The 20800-nt window shown below is 31.4% G+C and overlaps 1 protein-coding gene across 1 annotated transcript in view; it reads left to right on the top strand.

The window, feature by feature from the left end:
• Window positions 1–6704: 6704 nt before the first annotated feature.
• LOC149576239 (F-box/kelch-repeat protein At1g80440-like) overlaps window positions 6705–20800 on the top strand; it is a 28736-nt gene continuing 14640 nt past the window's right edge. The window contains exon 1 of the mRNA XM_089794097.1: window positions 6705–7484. Coding sequence (XP_089650223.1) covers window positions 6705–7484 — 780 coding nt within the window. The remainder of the gene's footprint in view (window positions 7485–20800) is intronic.

Raw genomic sequence — 20800 nt, 5'->3', positions numbered from 1 at the left:
TACTAAAAGAATCAAGAAGAAATTGGCAATCAATATGTTGAATATCATGTACTGCCACCTCACCTTTGATAGTAGAGACTAGTTCATCTGAAACTTTTATTTTCAACTATACCCATGAAGTTCTTAACGTTTCAAACTCAATGATCCCTTTGTTGATATTTATCACCTTCCAATTAATAGTTTTAGTCCATATACGTGTCTAATTCTTACTTGGATCAACAATGATTTTGTTGAGAACCAGGGTGTTTGTATCTAACTTGGCCATTTCTTGTAATTCATCAACTACATTTGTATATAACTTGGCCATTTCTTGTAATTCATCAACTACCTTTTTCAAGGTGACTTTATGCTCTTTGCTTCTTTCTAGCTCTTTAGACATTTCTTGTACCTGTTTGATGGCTTTTCCATATATTTCTTTCACTCTAACTATGAACTTGAAGCATCTTCTATCATTTTGTTTATCCAAGCTTCAATCATCATACGATGTGACTTCTGTTTGTTTATTCTTTCAACAACAACATGATCAAGAATACCATCAGGGCCCGCTAAAGCTGGTGAAGTAACTACTGCCTTTGTATTAGAAGAATCACTAATTGAATTGATGTAAGACACCATCATTTAAAATTTCTCTTTGAGTTGCTCCTTGGATCTTTTATCTTTCTTTGCTCTTTGTAACATTTGGGCAATACTCACTTCAAAATTCTGAAAGTCTCTTTCTGCAGTAGATGGACCAAGATCAACCTTATCCAGAATGAAATTTGACTTGGATACTTCATCAACATTCTTTTCAATTATGGGCTTGGCTATTTCTATGCATACATTTCCTAAAGTTTTATCAATGGCCAACCTGGACATCACTTTATTCATTTTCACCTTAGGAGGCTTCTGAAGGAAACTAGAGATTACATCAAATGGAGGTGGGATAATCTAAATCACTTTCTTCTTCTTTTGGAGACTGGTTTGGAACCATGAATGTGTAGTATCTGGAAGTGAAACTTGCATGTCACCTGTTATATTTTTTGCAATCATCGTTAAATCTTCTGAATTAGATAATTGATTATGCAACTATGTGATGTCTATTAATGATATCTCAGGAGGAGTGAGGCTTGAATGAGGAATTACTATGTCATGAGAGGATGTAACTAGGATGTTTTGTTCAAAAATTTAAGGAGTTCTTTCATTCTTCTCATTAAGTTCATTTCCTTTCTGATTCACTCTATTAGATTTATCTTACATTTTTTTCCTTCTTCTTTTGACTGTAAACTTAGCTAGCTAATTTAGATCTTCATCTTGATCTAGAGCACTCCTGTCCAATTGTTGTATTTTCTCACCAAAAATTGCCTCTAATGCCATTGCAATAGTGTAGAAAAGGTATGAAGTCAAAAAAATAATCATTTTCTTGGAGTTCTATGAGCTTCCTATTTAGTGAGTCACTGATAATTTCAGCCCAATCAGTGTGTTTCTTCCCTTCATAGACCATGTTAATAAGTTTAGGAACATTCAACCTTCAAACTCATGTGAATCACAAAGTTCTATAATTTTACTTAATAGAGTTACCATGTTTGCTACATCTTTCCTTGGTTGCAAGAGCCATGACCTAGCAACAGTTTTCAAACACTGAGTTTGATTTTCCGTATAATACTCGTTGACAGTTCTTAAACTAATGTTTGCATATTACACTCTGGTAGGTAATCGAAAGGAAATGGCAATAGAAACAGGATCCAGAGGGACAATCACTTTATTATTTGATGAAATGACTTCCCTACTATTTGGATGATAGGCCTTCATGCATTCCAACACTAGATCAGGACACTACACTAAGATGGGGTGCCCTCTTACTCGAGCTAGGTCAGTTTCCAATATCTTTTCGGCTAAAGGAGTCTTGTCCTTGCTCTTAAGAGATTATAAAAAATCTTGAAGAAAAAAACTTCCTAAAATTGTATCACCAATGTCGAGAAGTGTACTTTTTAAAATGGAAGCTTAATCTGACCTTTGATGAATTTGTATTTCATGGTTCAACTGTTGATCTTCCTGTTGATTACTTTAAATTTTTTCAATTTCCTCAATGGACTTTGGAAATTAGACACTTCACAAGACTTATTTAGAGACACTCAAACATCTACTTCATTTGAAAACTCATCCATCAATTCCCATATACTACTATGTAAAAGTGCCCGAGCTAGCTCCAATATTTGGTTCCAATACTTTTAATAACTCTACATGTATTTGATCAATGCATCATTTGAAGCAACATTTATATAGAACTCTATCTTGATACCTATCTAATTGTCAAGTTAATTCTCAAAACCACAAGTTGAGGGAAGCCTGTCATTTCATGGAATAGTTTGATCACATTCTAAATGCTCATTCCATCAAACCAATCAAATCTAGTCCAAGGGATATGGTGTGTATAGGAGCCTTTTGTTAAATAAATCAATGTTCATTCTTGATGCATCTACATTGAGTATTGTGGATTGGGAGATGTAGGGAAAAGTGCAGCCAAGAGTATAGATGTTTCTCCAAATAGCTCATGTGCTTTGACATGTATACACCTTCTAATCAAATGTGGTCACATATAAAGAGACACAGATGATTTTTTGCATCCACCTCTGTTCTAAATACTCTAGCCTTGACCACATGGGTTGTCACATTGGTGGTGAAAGTTGTTACTAGCTTCTTTACTTCTTCACATCAGTCTAAGACTCAGGAAGCATGTGCTTGGATGATCATTTGTTTTATTCAAAACTCAAAACTTTTGTCACATGCAGCTTGACCTATCTGCTAAAACTCGATTTGCAGGAAATGTCAGACCTAAGCCATTACATAAAAAAATTTAGAGGCTTTGCATTTGTTAATTACGAATGCTACTATCTCCCACACATAAGTGGATGAAGGCAATTCTGGTAGTCAATGTTTCTAGAGCATTTGTTGTTGTGTTTTAATCCATGATGCTTTACATTTTCACTGTGATCATGTACATGGGAAACTTGCAAGTTCTCAATCTAGAAGAACTCTATATCTAATCTTTATTTGATCACCAATATTGCTCTTTATTTTAAAAGATTAAATCCAATTAGAAAGGCATCGAACTCCCTAATTTTCATCCTTCTAAGGGATGTTATTATTTATCACCTTTGTTTGTGTGGAATGTCCAATCATGTTGGGGAGTGTACGGCATGTTCTTTGAAACTTCAAATTTTCTATTCCAGATGTTGAGACTATTATGTCAGATAAATTACATGCTTAAATTGCTAGTTATTAACTCTATGTTTGAATGCCCTTCAATTCTTTGAAACCCAAACACTATTTTCATTGCTTCTACCTTTCATTTCCTTCACCTTTATCATTTGAAAGGTTAATAATTGTCTTAACAACACATATTCTGGACTTGGATATTAACCTCTTTTTAAAAGGTTAATGGTTAATGCTCAATGGTTTGGTTGGGAATATGTGTTTTGACCTGCAAACCTTAACCTTCTGAAAAGGTTAATTTTTGCAAACTTATCTTAGCCTATTGATAGAGAGGTTAATGGTTAAGATTTTGAAGTGAAATACGTATTTGAGCAATTGATCTTAACTATTTTTTAGAGGTTAATGGTTAATGATGCAATTGAAAATACCTATTTTTTGTTCCTTCATTAACCTAAAAAAACTTTGAACTCGGAAGCTAGATTTTGAAAATTCAAAGTGTTGGATAAAGCTGAGAATGAGCCAAAGATATTAAAGGGAAAAACTTCTCAAAAAATTTGAGAGGAAATGACTATTTTAATGCTTAAAACAAGGCATATTTTGAAAATAACCATAGCATCAAAGAGGTAGGAATTGAGGCAATTTTGATATCCAAGTAACAAACATACATATATCATCATTAAAATAATGATGAACACATGTAATAACTAAGTAACTCAACACATATATCAACTGAGTATGAAATAACATCCAATCAAATTCGATAACTGAGTACTGCTAATCATTAAATATAATCAGAAAACTGCCCTAAAAGAATCTGACAATACAATCATAAAAGTCAACTAGGGGAAGACATTACATCCACTCCCCCTAGACTTAGGCTTACTCTTGGAAGCCTCCAAGAATCCAACACTACAATTTGAGAAGTGAACTAGGGGTAGGCATTACACTCCATATATTCCAAACCAAATATTTAATTAAAAATATGATAGAATTGAGCTAAAAGTATTTCAATTGTGTATCTATTCTAATGGTAGTGATGGAAGTTCTTGATTTTATACCCAATTGATCTAATATCTACAATTATTGACTTAATATCCTTAATTTTCAAAACATTGCACCAATTATTATATGATTTAAAAGTTTTTAGTAAAACAATGAATACCCATAATTGAATGAAATGTTCCCTTAGTTATAAAAAACAACTAGGAATGTGATACCACATCAATTGTTTAAATATGAGTATTCCTTTTGTAGGCATTGGCTAATCTCCAGACAAAATGCACCAAAGACAAAAAGAAAAAAAGTCAAACATGATTCTTTTTTAGATTCACGAAAACACAGTGAAATTTTCTCAAAAATTTTGTTTTTTTTTATATGAAGATCAAATGCTGAAAATTTCAAAAATTTCATTGTGTTTTCATTTTTTTGAAATTTAGTCAATGGTGCAATTTGTAGGGAGGATAGTTGCATCCCTTTTTGCATGACTATTGGTCTAACTTTTTAGTTGGATTGTTTTGACATCTTAGTAAAAAAATATGCTAATCTGACATGATAATGTGACATGATAATGTGGATATGGAATTTTCACATAGAATTGTGAGTCTTCCCTCTATGTTGAAAGAAGGGAGAAGAGTTTGCAATAATATGTGTATTAGATTTTTAGTACCGAAGTTCTATGCCATTGATCTAAGTGATAATTTTCTTGTAATCCATCTCCTTTGGTTGGAGAAGGCTAAGAAAAACTAGAGTTTGTTGGAGACATCAAGTAAGCCTCCACTCACAATATCCCGACCGAAACAACTACATTGACACATAGCTACACTTGCAAGATTTAGAATCTAGGTTGCCCAAACTCACCATTAGACTAGAAGTGATACAACCTATGTTGGTTTTCTTGGTTTTTCTTAACAGTTTATGTGGGAACATAACGAACACATCTGCAATAGCCAACTTCCCTGTTTGTCTCATCTATTCTCCAATTTGGTCAAATATATGAGGCCTACCTTCTTGTGAAAAATCAACAAAGAATTTATCATCATTGAAACGAGGAGCCCTCATGTCCTGCAATGTAGGTGCACAAGCATGTTCAAGGTGTGAATGGTGGGTTTTAAGTCACATTCTATGATCTCATCATAAAGTTTAGCAACTTCATCTGGTTTATATAGATCTTCCATAACACTGATTAGAGCATTGTACATTTGGCTATCACGAGGAATCCCAAATTTGTACTATTCCATCAAAAGAAAAATTTGCACCGCTTTTAGTTTCATCTCTCTACTAGTTGCACAATATTTGATGGAAAATTTATCTGTTTTGACAAAACATTATCCATGTTCTTTAATTTTTCCTCGCACATAGAAATTTCCTTTTGAAGAAGTCTTCTAGGAGTGAAAATTTTGCATATTGCATTTCCCATTTCACTTCCTACTCTTTTTAACTTAATGTTATTTTAGGTTAAGTTTGTATACATTTGTGTTTATGGAAATTATCTTTAAATTCTAAATTCAAAGTAGAAGAAATCTTCTCCATTATTATTATATTTATTTTGTGATGTTTGAAGTTCTATTTAAGAATTAATTTTAAATTATGTTAACAAGATATTATTAAAATTGAAGATATATTATTATGTTTTGAACTTGTCTAATCCTATAATAGTTTCTTCCACTTAATCAAACAAAGTTTAGATTAAAAGCTAATATTAACTTTAATGTGTATATATATATATGTATGTATATGTATATGTATATGTATATATATGTATATGTATATATATATATGTATATATGTATATATGTATATGTATATGTACATATGTATATCTATATGTATATATGTATATGTATATGTATATACATATACATATATACATATACATATACATATACATATATACATATAGATATACATATATACATATATATATGTATATGTATATATGTATATCTATATGTATATATGTATATGTATATGTATATGTATATGTGTATATGTATATGTATATATGTATATATGTATATATATATAATTTGATTTGATTCTTTTATTGTATTTCACTAAATATTTTTATCAATATATTATTTTTTTAAATTAAAGAATCTACTTGTTGATATATTCTTTAAACATAATTTTATAATATCTATTTTTTAAAATAATTTATAACTTATTGATCCTTATTATGCTTAGTATAAAAACAATCTTAATATAATAAAAGTAGTAAAAAATATAATATAATTTTTCAATGCAACTGATATTTTAAAAATAGTGAGATCGATTAAAAATAATAAGAACATCAGCCATATTCTATATTTAAAACTGTTTTAGAAAAAGTGAGTAAATATAGAAAAAATCAGTATATATGAAGGCACTTTCCGCTGGGTATAGATAGCACGACATATGTTTGAGACGTTACAGCTATCGACTTTGTTTCGAATTCATGTGAGCACTGGTAAGATTTGGCAAGCATCAAGATTATTTGAGAATTGTTTTAGCAGTGTACAAATATATTGGTGGTGATGGACTATTTTAGTGCAGTTCCAGAAGAGTTGGCAAGGGAAATCTTAATGAGAGTGCCTTTTGCATCTCATGGAAAAGCGAAGGATGTATGTAAGAGTTGGAAGAGAATATTGGAAAACTCAGAGTTTTACGAAGATAGGAGGAGTCGTGGGAGGTCTGAAGAGTTGATATGTTTGATTGAGAATGTTTGCATAACTACATTTGACCCCGTTAACCAAGTATGGGGAAGACTGCCTCTCGTTCCTACCCAATTTGAATTCTACACATTCTCCAAGTGTGTTTGTGTGAAGCATAAACTGGTTTTACTTGGGTCAATATATGAGTGCTGCAGAGTGGGTACTAAGAGGAGGAAGACATCATCAAGCATGACTGTTTTAGTCTTTGATTTTGTGTTTTTCCAATGGAGAAAAGATGCAGATCCGCCCACCACAAAGATCGTGTTTGACTTTGCATACTGTGCATCTCTCGAGGGAGATGAGATTTATATTGCAGGAGGAAGAGAATGTATTTGGTATAGTACGAGCCAAACTGCAGTTTACAATGTGGAGAGAGATGAGTGGAGGCTTCTTCCCGACATGCTTCAAGAGCAATCTTTATGCCAGGCTCTTTTTATAAAAGGAATACTCTATGTTTTCAGCTTGTTTGCTCAGGAGTTTGGTCCACTCTGCCCAACGTCTGGTTTATTGAAGAGGGATGCTCTGACTGAATATGACTCTGCACAGAATTTGTGGGAGGAAGTTGATGGTCTTCCTCGGCCTCTTGATTGTGTTGATTCCACTGTGTTTGGGGATGATGGCATTTTCTTGAATGGGATTACCCTCCATTGGAAACTGGGGTGAACACAGGGAGATGCATTTCTGTTGAGATGCCTCAATACTTGTCTCACAGCATTATCGAAACTGTGGCCACTATTACTATTTGATTGGTTTTCTTTTTATTATACTGGTTTTCTTTCTTCTTCCTTCTTGCTTTAATATATTAATTTGTGGGACATAAAAGTATGATTGTCGCAATCTCTGAATTAAATCATTTCAAAAGATTATCTATATTTTATTTATTCTAATTATTATATTTAAGTTTATATTTTTCTAAATAATTTAATATAATATTCTATTTAAATTACTTGTAGTAATAATATTTTAATTATTTTAATATTAAATTTAAAAAGTATATCATTTTTTTATGTTTTCTATTTAAATTATTTTGTATATTATTTAAATAAATCATACTAGAACTAATACAAATATTTTAGAAAAAAAAAAGAAAGTAGAAAAATTAAATTAAAATCAATAGTTAAATTTTAAATTAAAGATAATCATTCATACAATATTTATATTAATAAATAATAATCAAATTAATCAATCTTAATAAGTCATAGAGTGAATTTAAATGTGATGGACATAGCAAGAAAATATTTAAACGTGCAATTTACTTTGAACTTAAATACCTAAAATTAATGTACTCTATCAAAATTTAAACTAATATCAATCAAATAAAATTGTAAAAAAGGAAATATTAGGTATGAACAAAAAAGTCTATTTTAATATAGAAAGTGTTGGGTGATGCGACGCGTTCCCCTGCCCACAGGTGGTTAATTATGTGGTGTTCCATGTTCACTAACAGTCGTGGCTTTTGGTGCAATGGCAAATGGGCCCTACAATTGGTATCAGAGCCTGGTTTTGGCCTGGTCATGGGTTCAAATCTCTCCGGTGCCTTCCTGACCCGTGTAAGCACCTGGTATGCGCGTCGAGGGGGAGATTGTTGGGTGATGTGACGCGCTCCCTTGCCCACAGGTGGTTAATTATGTGGTGTTCCATGTTCACTAACAATCATGGCTCTTGGTGCAACGACAAATGGGCCCTACAGAAAGTACCTATGAGTTAGAAAGTAAGAAATTTATTGAGTCATAAAAATTAAATGAAATTGCATGAAAAAAATATTCTATTTGATTTAAATTAAATTACAGCTATATCTATTTAAAAAGTATTGCTAGTTTTTTTATTGATTAATAAAGCTGAATTTCATAGTTTTAAATGAAAAAATATTAAACGTTGAAAACCATCAATCAAGAAAATTATAAAAATTAAGATAATTATGTTTTCAATGAAATAATTACTATGACCTTTAGGATTAAAAATTGGCATAAGTTTATTGTATTCAATGTTGAACTACATGTAAAAATCATAAGGGAGTGTAAACAAGGAATTGCAGAAAGATGAAAATTTAAGAATTGAATTTGTGAATTTTGGTGTCTCAAATTGAAATATTGGCCAATCCTAATCTACATTGCCTAGCCGTATTCTTAGCTTTAAAAGAGCCTCATATATTTCTCAATATATATTTTGTCCAGAAGCTTATGTGTGGTGTGAGGTGGAAGTTTTTTGTGCTATGAGGTGGAAGATTGTTGGCAAAACTTTGGTGAACCTTTCAAGCAATAGAGGAGTATTGTTGTCCAACCCTCCTCAAATGCTTTGTCAAAACTTCCAGCCAATCGCTGAATTCAAAATCTTGTACCTATATATGAAAGGAATGAGGACTGTTGAAATAGATAATAAATGTAAACAAAATTAATGATGTCTATTCAAACTATTTGGGGGGCTTATTTTTAAAATAAGAAAATAATATAAACCTCAACAGTAATGCAATCTCTAATTTCAGAGAATTTTAAAAGATGCTAGGTAAAATATACAAAATGTGCATTTATCACTATGCTATAAAGTTGAGTGGAGTAAAGCTCATTTAATCTAAAGTGATAGGAATGTTCATAAAACTTTAGAAGAAAAGTGATCTTTACACCAATAAAGAGAAATAAAAATAGGTTTTGATTGTTAGTTTGTCAAATCGGACAATATCAACAAACATTATTAGTCATAAGATATTCAAATCCATAACTCTACCCTTGCATCAACACTTTTTCTTTGTACCAAGTAACAAGTCACATAGTTTAGGTTACTCTAGATCAATATCTTCTTGATGCATCAAAAGTGATGTCACATTGGTAAAGCATTGAAGAGATGAATATTACTTTTTGTAATAACTTGAGATAGATGTTGGCTTTACTCTACTCAGAATCATGGCTTCAAAGGGGAAATAAGGACTCCTAGAAGTGGCCAATACGACTTTGATAAATGTAGGAAATCAAGGAAATTCTATGTCATAAAAGAAAATGAATCAGGTGAAATGAATAGGCATTCTGCATGGGGTGTTTAGCCCTCACAAGCTAATGATCTGGGAGCTTTTCCTCTTAGTTTACAATTTGCATAACTATCTCATTCTCCATCATAACAGCAAGTATTTTCCATATTTCTGAGACCTACTCCATGCACATTACCTAATTAAAACTCAGTTAAAAAATAGAGATCAAGTCTAGATATAGAACTTAAAAGAAAACCATATATGAAAATTTTTCCCATGAAGAATGAAAAGAATAGAAAGATATACACAAACCTTTACCACAACCATTCAATCAAAACAAAGAGACTATAAATCATGAAACTTACAATATTAGGGTTCCAATAATTAGAGACATCCCATTTCAAAATAAAGGACAATCTAAGGGTTCCACAAAAGTCATGCCCAAATGTCATTGTCATCATCTGCAACCATGAAAGAAAAGAATGGAAGAGAAAAACATATTCAAAGAAATGCAAGGAAGAATTTTTTACCTCACTAAAATGTGAGTACGATGGACTAAGATGAAATCAGAAGAAGGGAAGCTCCAACATTAAATTGATCTCTAAAGTGCACAAAAGACACCATAAAAGATGAACACTTGTTAAATACATATGCTAAATGTGCATTATGTCATTCCTGTATGGAATGTAGTTTCTTATAACGCTTGAATGATCATTAAATATGCTTCACTAAGGGAATGTAGCGCTTGGTTGGGCGATTAATTTGATCTGAACATCCTTCGCCTTTCTTCTCTCTTTTTCAAGTTTCCCCTACTTAATTGAAAATGTCTTTTTCATTTTCTATTAACGTTATTTAATATAAAAACTAAGTGCTTTCTCTAAAATTTCATGGACTCTTAAAGATGATATATTACAATACAATAAGTAATAATATATATTTTAAATATTAGAATAAATAGATTGTAATGACTAGTGTGGATACATTAAACATATTTAGGTGAAATCATATGTTGAGAAATATCAATTTAGATCTATTTTATTTATGTAAGAAGGTGTGAGGATCATGGTAATTGAAAAAAAAAATATTAATTAATATATTAGAGAATACAATTTTATGTGTATAAAGATACATATAGAAAGGTTAAACTTTTAAATTTGAATAATTATTTGTGTCGGAGACACTAAATGATATAGAAGGTGAAGAGGGGTGAAAGTGAGAGTGAGAGTGACACTGAAAGTTCAAAATGATGACATGGAGGAATGAGCTAAGGATTATGCTTTTGCACACCATATTGTGTTTTGGAAATGGCTAAATAGAAAAATGTTTGCACCTCAGGTGACATAAATGTTAAAAGATGTCATGTCACGTGCAAACATACATTCTGCTATTTATCACCTTTTATTTGTACATGATGGTCAATGATGAGTAGTACTGGGTTTGTAGTTCAATTATGTATTTTGATTGTGCAATTTTAGGTTACCCATCTAACTAATATAGAACAAATGTTACCAATTCACTATGTAAGGATAAAATAGTTTTTAAATTTTTATTTAAAATAACGGATTTATTTGTTATTTTTCTCAATTTTAATGAAGTGTGGCTTCTTGCTTTCCATTCTTATTCTTCGATGTATCTCTTGTCTGTCTTTCTTATTACACTTTATGCAATCGAAACTTGAGATGGTTGATAGATCTCATTTTGGTTCAATATTATTCTCTGGCCTCCTGCCTAATTTTGTTCTTCTTATTTTCTGCATATGGCAGTTTACTTGTACATTCTTTACTCTAGCTTGAAATGTAATTTGGTTTACTAATTACTTATCAATTTCAATCTGCAATTAAGAGTTAAGAAAATAAAATCTTTAACTTTTTATAGTCAAATTAGACATGCATTGTAATGGGCCCTTCATTTTGAATGGCTCGCAAAGAGTCCACTAGGATTCAAGTCTTGCTGAGTGCAAGGTTCCGACATCATAAGGGATGAGGCTCCTCACCAAAATAGTTTTTATTAAAAGGGTTTTAAAACAAAATAATAGAATTGTTAAAAATGTAATATTCATAAACTTACATTTTGCTACATTTTATAAATTATCCTTAGCTACATTTTTGTGTTTTACTTGTCTTAGGCTTGAATGTCAAGAAATAAATGATAAGTATAAATTAAATTAATATTCTCTATTAAAAATTGAATTATGAAATTGGATAAAAAACCTTAAATATATTATAGATCAAGATATGGATCTACCCATTCAAAACATAGTGGAGACAAGGATATCGATTGTAAATTTATGCTTAAAATAGAAATTGTAATATTTATTACTACTTTTTAATGCATCTTCTATTTTAAGACTTTTAGAGTAAATACATGAGAATTATATAGGTATTTATATAAGTTTTTTTAAAAATAGACAAAATTTCATAGAGTATATTCAATTTTAAATATATATCAATTAAACAACCATTGAATGATGATAATAGTATATTGGATGAAACAAATATTGACAATTAGGTAGTTAGCATAAATGTTGAAATATGAAGTAAAAAAGCGAGTAAATTATCATTTTCATGAACTACTATTCCTAATTTTAATCAAAATATTAAATTATACATCAAAACTATTGACTTTACATTATGGAACATTTGAATAGAAGATTTATGTTTATTATGGCATATTATAAATATTATTGCTATTTTTTTATGTACATACTCTAATATAATATTTATTATGTATATCTTACTATTGACTAACTATTGCACCTCCTTGTGGTGCATGTGCTAAGTTTAAATAGGTAGCATTAGGACATCATGTATGTTTTCAATGTCTCATTTGCAATTATAGCTAGGGTCCAGGTTGTACATATAGAAAATAGCCTTAACCAAAACATAGATAACCTTCATGTTCCTAAATTAAACTATGAAGAGCCAACTCTCATAAAATTACAAACACAACATGAGCTCTTTGCTAAAAACATGGGTGATGAACTGATGGAGGAGTTACTAGTAGAACAAAATTCACAAAAAGTTATAGAAAATGAAATAAATGTTACTTACAATAAACTAAGGTTAGCTACCACCATAGAGGCTTTGGACAAGTCTCTTGTCCCAAAAGTGAATAAAAAAGGAGGAAGGAAGTCTAAAGTTGATCTTAGGAAATTAGATGGTAAAGTGGAAAATTAGGGAGGGGAATGAATCTACTACCTATGCAAAGATGAAGGGTAAACACCAAGATCCACCTCCTAATATAGGCCCAATTAACACAAGATAAAGTGTCAATTCGTAACCTATGCAAAAGGGTGAATTGCTTGGACTTTCTCCTTGACCTCCATAAAGAGAGGATTTTGTATAAGTAGATATGCAATGTAAAATATGAATACAAATCAATGAAACTATGTATTCAATTAGAAAATAGGAGAAGGCTCACCTTGAAGGATACAAACCTAAAAATGCTATGTCAAATGGTCTCCAAAAATGTTGAAACTCATATTATGGACATGAAACTATGAGATATACAAAATCAAAAAATCAATCGTCTATAGCTCAGAGCTGACCTCTAGGAGAGGTGTAATCTAGGATAGGGTCAATCTAGAGGGGTGGGGATGTAATGCGTCCTTGACCTTTTATGTCATATCATGAGACCAATTTTGGATGTTTAAAGTTATACAAAAAGTTATTTGAGTCTACACTTCGTTTTGTCTTTTGAGGTCCATAACCTACAAGAAATGGATTTTTTTTGTTGATTGTGGGGTTTCCCTTGATCAAACCCTAGTTTAGGAATTAACCTTGAAATTAAAATTAAAATAGAGAATGCTAACAAGTAGTAGAAGTAGATATGATATGAAGCAATGTAAAATCGATGAATATGCTCTTGAATTTTGAATGTAATCAAATACTTTGATGCAATAGCCTTGAGTACTCAACTTCAAAAACAATAGGAAATTAAATCAAAACAAATCAAAACCTTTGTGAATGAATGTACTTGATATTCTCCTTAAGAGTGAATATAGATCTTAGAAGGGATGAATGTAGAAGATGTAACAAACAATCTTTGAATGTATGACGATAGATCTTGAATGTTGAAAATGTTATAAAAAGTTCTTGATGGTTGAATCCTTGATCTTCAATGAAGGACTTGCTTGAACACCCAAAATAGTTGAAGAATACTTGAAGACTTGAATGCTTGGGAGCTTGTTGCACACATAGATGGAGAGATCACAGGTGCATGTGAATGATGAGTGCAAAATGCAGAAAATAAGGTTCTTACAAAATGATTCAAAATAAAATTTATCCTATCCATCGATTGTGTAAGGGAAATAGTACCTCGAATCAACCTTGACTTAAGGGTCAAGAAGGGGACCTAAAATAGGTCTATGTTTAGGGACACATTCAATCCCATACTTAGATAGGGATGCACTACATCGATTTATGGGGTAGGGGAACATTGAATCCTTGACCTCAAGACCCAAAAAAATCCAGGATTTCCCAAGGTCCCAAAATAGGCATTAGTCTCACGAAATTCCCTATAGGTTTAGTGAAAAGCTCCATTTTAGTGTAGAAAATAGATTTTGGTGATTGGAATATGAAAATAAATGACACCAAAAGAATAGGTCCTACCTCATTATTTGCATTATAGATTAGGAATACCAAGAGGATCCATTAGATCCCACCCTAATTCCATCTAGGAGGAATAAAAAGAAATAAGGAGGAAGGGAAGAGTAATAATTAAATGTAATTTATAATAAAATCATATTAAATGGGTGCTAAACTATCACTAAATTAAATGGGTGCTAAACTATCACTAAAAATCAACAAATCAGGTTTATGTCAACTTGACACATAGTTTTGAAGTGGTTATGGACTTTATATCAAAAAGTTGTAAGAAATTGAATGTAGTTTCTAAACTACTTGGCCTTATCAACAGAAAAAAATAATTAATTGATCAAAAGTTTGAATATTAATGCAGTACTAAGAAAATTTCAAGGCGAAAATAAAAAGTAGGTGTATGTCTGACCACCTTAATCAAAATCAAATCATAATTTTTTTTAATATAATTATAGATATGAAAATTAGACACATACCCAGATGTGACGCATATTTTTCGGTCTTATTATTGCAAATAAATAATTAAATATGAATTTTCTACCAAAACTTTTTCCAAAAAAAAAAGAGTCCCGTCTCTGACCACCCTAACTAATAGAAAATTTTACCAAATTTTAAATTTATTTTTCTTATACTAGGCGAAGTATAGAATGTGACGCAACTTTTAGGTTTAAAAAATGTTATACCGTTTGAAAGTTATAGCTATTTTTCGATCAGTATGTCAATCAGCACTTTACAATAACTTTGATTGATAATTAACTAATAAATACTTATCAAACTGAGAATTTGACAAAAATTATATTGATGGAATCTAGAGGGTGATATTAAAAAACTCTTTTCGTTTCATTCAATTTCGATCAAAATAACATTGTTAGATGGCTACCCAAAGTCTGAGTATCACTAAAACCCTTTTTAAACACGTCTTTTGGGTTGACCAGGTAGGCTTGGTAAATACCAAGCCTAATTGGATATCTAATCTCGAATCGGATATCCGATCTCAAATTGGATATCTGATATGCTCCGGTTGGGAAATTTTAAACCCCAACCCATTTTGGAGGGAAAATTAAGTTTAAACATTATAACTTATGATTTATAAATTATTTCACTTATATTACTATGTAAAGATGTATTTTAACATATTATATATTTAATAACGTAATGTAAAGATATAAGATATAATCTAGTAATATATAATTATATATTATGTTAATCTTATTACAATCTATAAATATAGTTTATATTACTATTATTTTTACCATTGACCCCCTTTGATGCATTAAATGACGACATATGTCCCCAGGGATCCTAGGACCCCTAGGGACATATTACAATGGTTAATATGGGTCAAACCCTTTGACTCATATATATTAATAATATACATATATATTAATAAAATTAATATTAATATATACACATATATATATATTAAGTTATTATATTTAATAAAAATATTACATTATTATATATATTAATAACATATATATATGTATTACGTTATTATATTTATATATATATATATATATATATTTATAACATACATATTAATATAATAATATATATTATATATATTATATTTCTTTCACTCTAGTTATGAGTTTTGAAGCATCTTCTATCATTCTATTTATCCAAGCTTCGATCATCATATTATATGACTTATGTTTGTTTACTATTTCAATAATAACATGATTAGGAATACCATTAGGGCCTGCCAAAGCTAGTGAAATAACTATTACCTTCGCATTAGACGAATCACTATTCAACTTGATGTAAGACACTAGCATTTTGGACTTGCTCAAATGGAGGTAGGATCATTTGAACAACTTTCTTCTTCTTTTGGAGACTAGTTTGGAAACATTAATGTGTAGTATCTAGAGGTGAAACTTGCATGTCACCTATTATATTTTCAGCAATCATCATTAAATCTGTTGAATTAGACAATTGTTTATCCAATTGTATGATGTATATTAATGATATCTTGGGAGGAGAGAGGCTCGAATGAGGAATTACTACATCTTGAGAGGTTGTAACTGGGTTGTGTTGTTCAATAGTTTGAGGGTTTCTTTGATTCTTCTCATTAGGCTCATTTCCTTTCTGATTCACTCTAGTAGATTTACCTTTCATTTTTGTCCTTCTTCTTTTGACTATAAACTTAGCTGACTGATTTAGATCTTCATCTTCATCTAGGGTACTCATATCCACTTGTTGTATTTTCTCACCAGAAGTTACCTCTAATGCCATTCGATAAGATTTTCCTTGATTATCTCTTCTCTCTTTACTTTGAAATTCACTAGTCACTTTTTCTACTCTGATTTTACTAACCCAATCTCTTATTCTTTTAAGGACGTAGGTGGTTCTTTCCTTTAAGCTTTTAAACTCTTAAATTGAACAATCAATAGGAGGAAGATCTAGTAATTCAATTTTCTCATAGTAGAAGGGATCAACCAAGATAACTTCATCATCATTTAAACCTGTCACATTAATATCCACCTTGAAGTCTATCACATGCGTTATAGTAAGCTGTGTCCAATCTTTCTTCCATACTTTGAAATCATTTTCACAGTCATCCCAAAAGTCATCTAGAGTCAGAAAGTGATTGAGGCTGGGGTTTAGCTTTAACTAGTTAACTGCATAGCCTTTACTATCATAAGGGAAACACATAGTATAAGGATGCAAATTTATTGTGGCAATGGATCTCTCCATGTTCCTTGTATCTGATGTAGTCTCATAGCTATAATATCCAATGCCAATAGGGAAAGGTATTTCATCTATTTTCTTATTCTTGCAAAATTTATTGATTTGACTAATATACTTGCACATTTCAATCAAGAGAAATTTATCATCAACAAACCTAGGTAGCATTAGGGGATACCCATCATAGGTAGCTAATCTGATATAAGTGAACTTTGAGAACTGTATATAAACACTTGCATATTTTTTTACTTCCATTGTTGCTTTCAATATTGAAATTTTGAGTCCCATGTTTTCTTGAATTTCTCTTATAGTCAACATTGTGAATGCATCATTCACCCTTCAAAAATGATGTAGGCTATTGTTATACTGTATCTAAGGGAGATGGTTGTAAATAATAGCCATATCATCATATATACCTTGCTAGTTAAGCTCTGGCCAAATTTTGGTGCTTGCAATAGCATAGAAAAGGTACAAAGTCATGTAGAAATAATCATTTTCTTGGAGTTCTATGGGCTCCCTATGTAGTGAGTCACCGATAATTTTAGCTCAATCAATGCACTACTTCCCTTCGAAGACCATGTTAACAAATAGGAACATCCAACCTTCAAACAGTTATGAATCCCGAAGTCCTATTATTCTACTTAATAGAGTTACCAAGTTCACTACATCTTCCTTTAACAATGATCTATGGATGGACATGGATAGTTTAGATTTCCCTTTCCTTGGTTGCAAGAGCCATGACCTAGCAACAATGTTGAAACACTAAGTTTGATTCATCATTTAGTACTCCTTGGCAGTTCTTAAATTAATGTTGGCATATTGCACTTTGGAAGGTAATCAGAAGGAAATGGAAATAGAAACAGGATCTATATGGACAAACAACTTATTATTTGATGAAATGTCTTCCCTAGTATTTGGATGACAGGCCTTCATGCATTCCAACACTAATGCTGCTATCTCCTGCGTAGAAGTGGATGAAGGCAATTTTTGCAATCAATTTTTCTAGAGCATTTGATCAAACACTTGTGTTTTTGTCCATGAAGCTTTGCATTTTCACTATGATCATGTACATGGGAACCTTGCAAGCTCTCAAACTAGAAGCAGTATATATTTAATCTTTATTTGATCACTAATATTGCTCTTTATTTTAAAAGAATAAATCCAATCAAAAAGGTATCAAACTCCCTAACTTTCATCCTTCTAAGGGATGTTATTATTTATCACCTCTCTTCATGTGGAATGTCCAATCAGGCTAGGGAGTGTATGACATGTTCTCTGAGACTTTAGATTTTCTATTCTAGGTGTTGAGACTATTATGTCAGATAAATTACACACTTAAATTGCCAGTTATTACGTCTATATTTGAATGCCCTTCAATTCTTGGAAACCCAAACACAATTTTCATTGCTTCTACGTTTTATTTCCTTCACATTTATCATTTGAAAGGTTAACAACTGTCTTAAAAACACATATTTTGGACTTGAATATTAACCTCTTTTTAAAAGGTTAATGGTTAATGGTTTGGTTGGGAATACGTGTTTTGACCCCCAAACCTTGACCTTCTTAAAAGGTTAATTTTGCAAACTTATCTTAACCTTTTGATAGAGAGGTTAATGGTTAAGATTTTGAAGTGAAATATGTATTTTTTGCAATTGATCTTAACCTTTTTTTAGAGGTTAATGGTTAATGATGCAATTGAAAATATGTATTTTTGGTTCCTTCATTAACCTGCAACAACTTTGGACTTAGAAGTTGGATTTTGAAAATTTGAAGTGTTGTATGGAGCTAGGATCAAGCTAGAGATATTTAGGGAAAATTTTCTCAAAAACTCTAAGAGGAAATTATTATTTTAATGCTTAAAATGAGGCATATTTTGAAAATAACCATAGCATCAAAAAGGTAGGAATTAAGGAAATTTTCATATCTAGGTAATAGTTGGCTCTATTTGGGAACAAGGACTAACAATGATGAAAATCAAATCCAGAATAACTAGAGCAGTGCTTTATCCATTAGGTTGTAGAGTCACTTGAGGAACCACTTTGCAAAAGAGGGAACAAACGCCATAAATTCGACAACAAAAAGAAAAACCAAAAGCAAGAAAAACTAATAGGAGCACACCAAAAACGGGACAACTTAGATAAAAAAAGGTGCCACACTACACCTGTTACTAATGATAATGCTTCAACTGTTGCCCATTGTAAGGTAAGGGCAACTAGGTACCACTTAGGTATGATAAAATAAAGGAATTATTCTTGCATACCTATTTGATTTGAAATGGACCTCTCCATAAGGAGTCAAATTTTACATATAAATCCTTTGGCTCTCTACACTTATCCTAAAGTAGGATGAATCACCTTCCTGGAACACCCTCTGTTTAGCTTTTTTATCAAATAACTTCTTTATGTGGGATTGATGTTCTTGTATTCTATCTACAACCACATCTCTCTTCTCTTCCAATTTGGTCAAATATAATATTCACTTTTCAAGTGCTTCTTTGAATTCATAGTTTTCAATAGCATCTTGTAAGTTCAAAATAGATAGTTCCAAAGAAAGAGGGAAAACTAGTTCAGTATCATATAGGATTTCAAAGGGAGATAGTCTTGTTGCTCTCTTCTTTGTGGTATGATCTACCCATAGTGCATCATACAAGTGTTTGTGCCAACACCTCTGATTAACATCTATGAATTTTCACACAAGGTACATAATATTTTTATTGCTCGATTCTTCTTGACCATTTCCTTGTGTGAAATAATCTAAGGAGTGAGAGAGAATGATTCCATATTGATAGTAGAAGGCTGATATCTCCTAGGAGGAAAATTTTGTAGCATTATCAGTAACAATCTTGTTAGGAACCCCAAACCTAACCAAAATATTTTTCTTGATGAAACTGCACACCACTTCTAAAGTCATTTGCTTGACTGGAATGGCCTCTACCCACTTGGTAAAATAATTAGTTGCCATTAAAATGTGAATATGTTCAATAGTGGATGAAGGATGGTTAGGACCAATTAAGTCCAAACCTCATTGTCGAAAGGGTTCTTCGATCACTATTGGTTTCAAGGGTACCGCTGCTAATTGGACTCTTCCTTTGAAATATTGACATGATCCACACTTCTTGACCCATTCTTTTGCATCTTTGAATGTCCTAGGCTAGTAAAAGAAGTTTCTCAAAATTTTCTAGGCTATGATCAATGTTAAGTAATGACCTCCACATGTTTAATTATGAAACAATTGAAGCAACTCCTTCCTTTGTTCAAAATCTACACATCTCAAGAACATACCATCTATTCCCTTCTTGTACAAAGTGTCACCCGAGATAATGTACTTCACAGATTTCAATTTTAGGGTCCTCTTCTCTTTGGGTGATAGATGAACTGGGCATTGTCCATATGTCAAAAAATAGGTGATATTAGAAAACCAATTATTGACATTACTAATGAATACAACTAATGGAATTTCTTCTTCTGTCTCTTCCTCATTCTTGGGAGACCCTTCTACGATAGCTTTAGACAAACCTTTTCCTTTGACAAGCTTTGTAGGTTTTATATTGAGATCATATTCTTGTACTTTAGCTATCTCAGAAGCTCTTTTGTTCACACTGATCTCTTGCTATGTTAGAAGAGTCTTCATTGTCGAATTGGGAGCAAATACCTTGGATTGAGAGTTTAGGATGT

The sequence above is a fragment of the Cupressus sempervirens genome, chromosome 1 (assembly GCF_028749045.1).
Source record: "Cupressus sempervirens isolate cs-2001-9-10 chromosome 1, ASM2874904v1, whole genome shotgun sequence".
NCBI classification, from domain to species: domain Eukaryota; kingdom Viridiplantae; phylum Streptophyta; class Pinopsida; order Cupressales; family Cupressaceae; genus Cupressus; species Cupressus sempervirens.
Note: the sequence above shows the minus strand (reverse complement) of the source record. Positions and strands in the feature narration are given on the sequence as shown.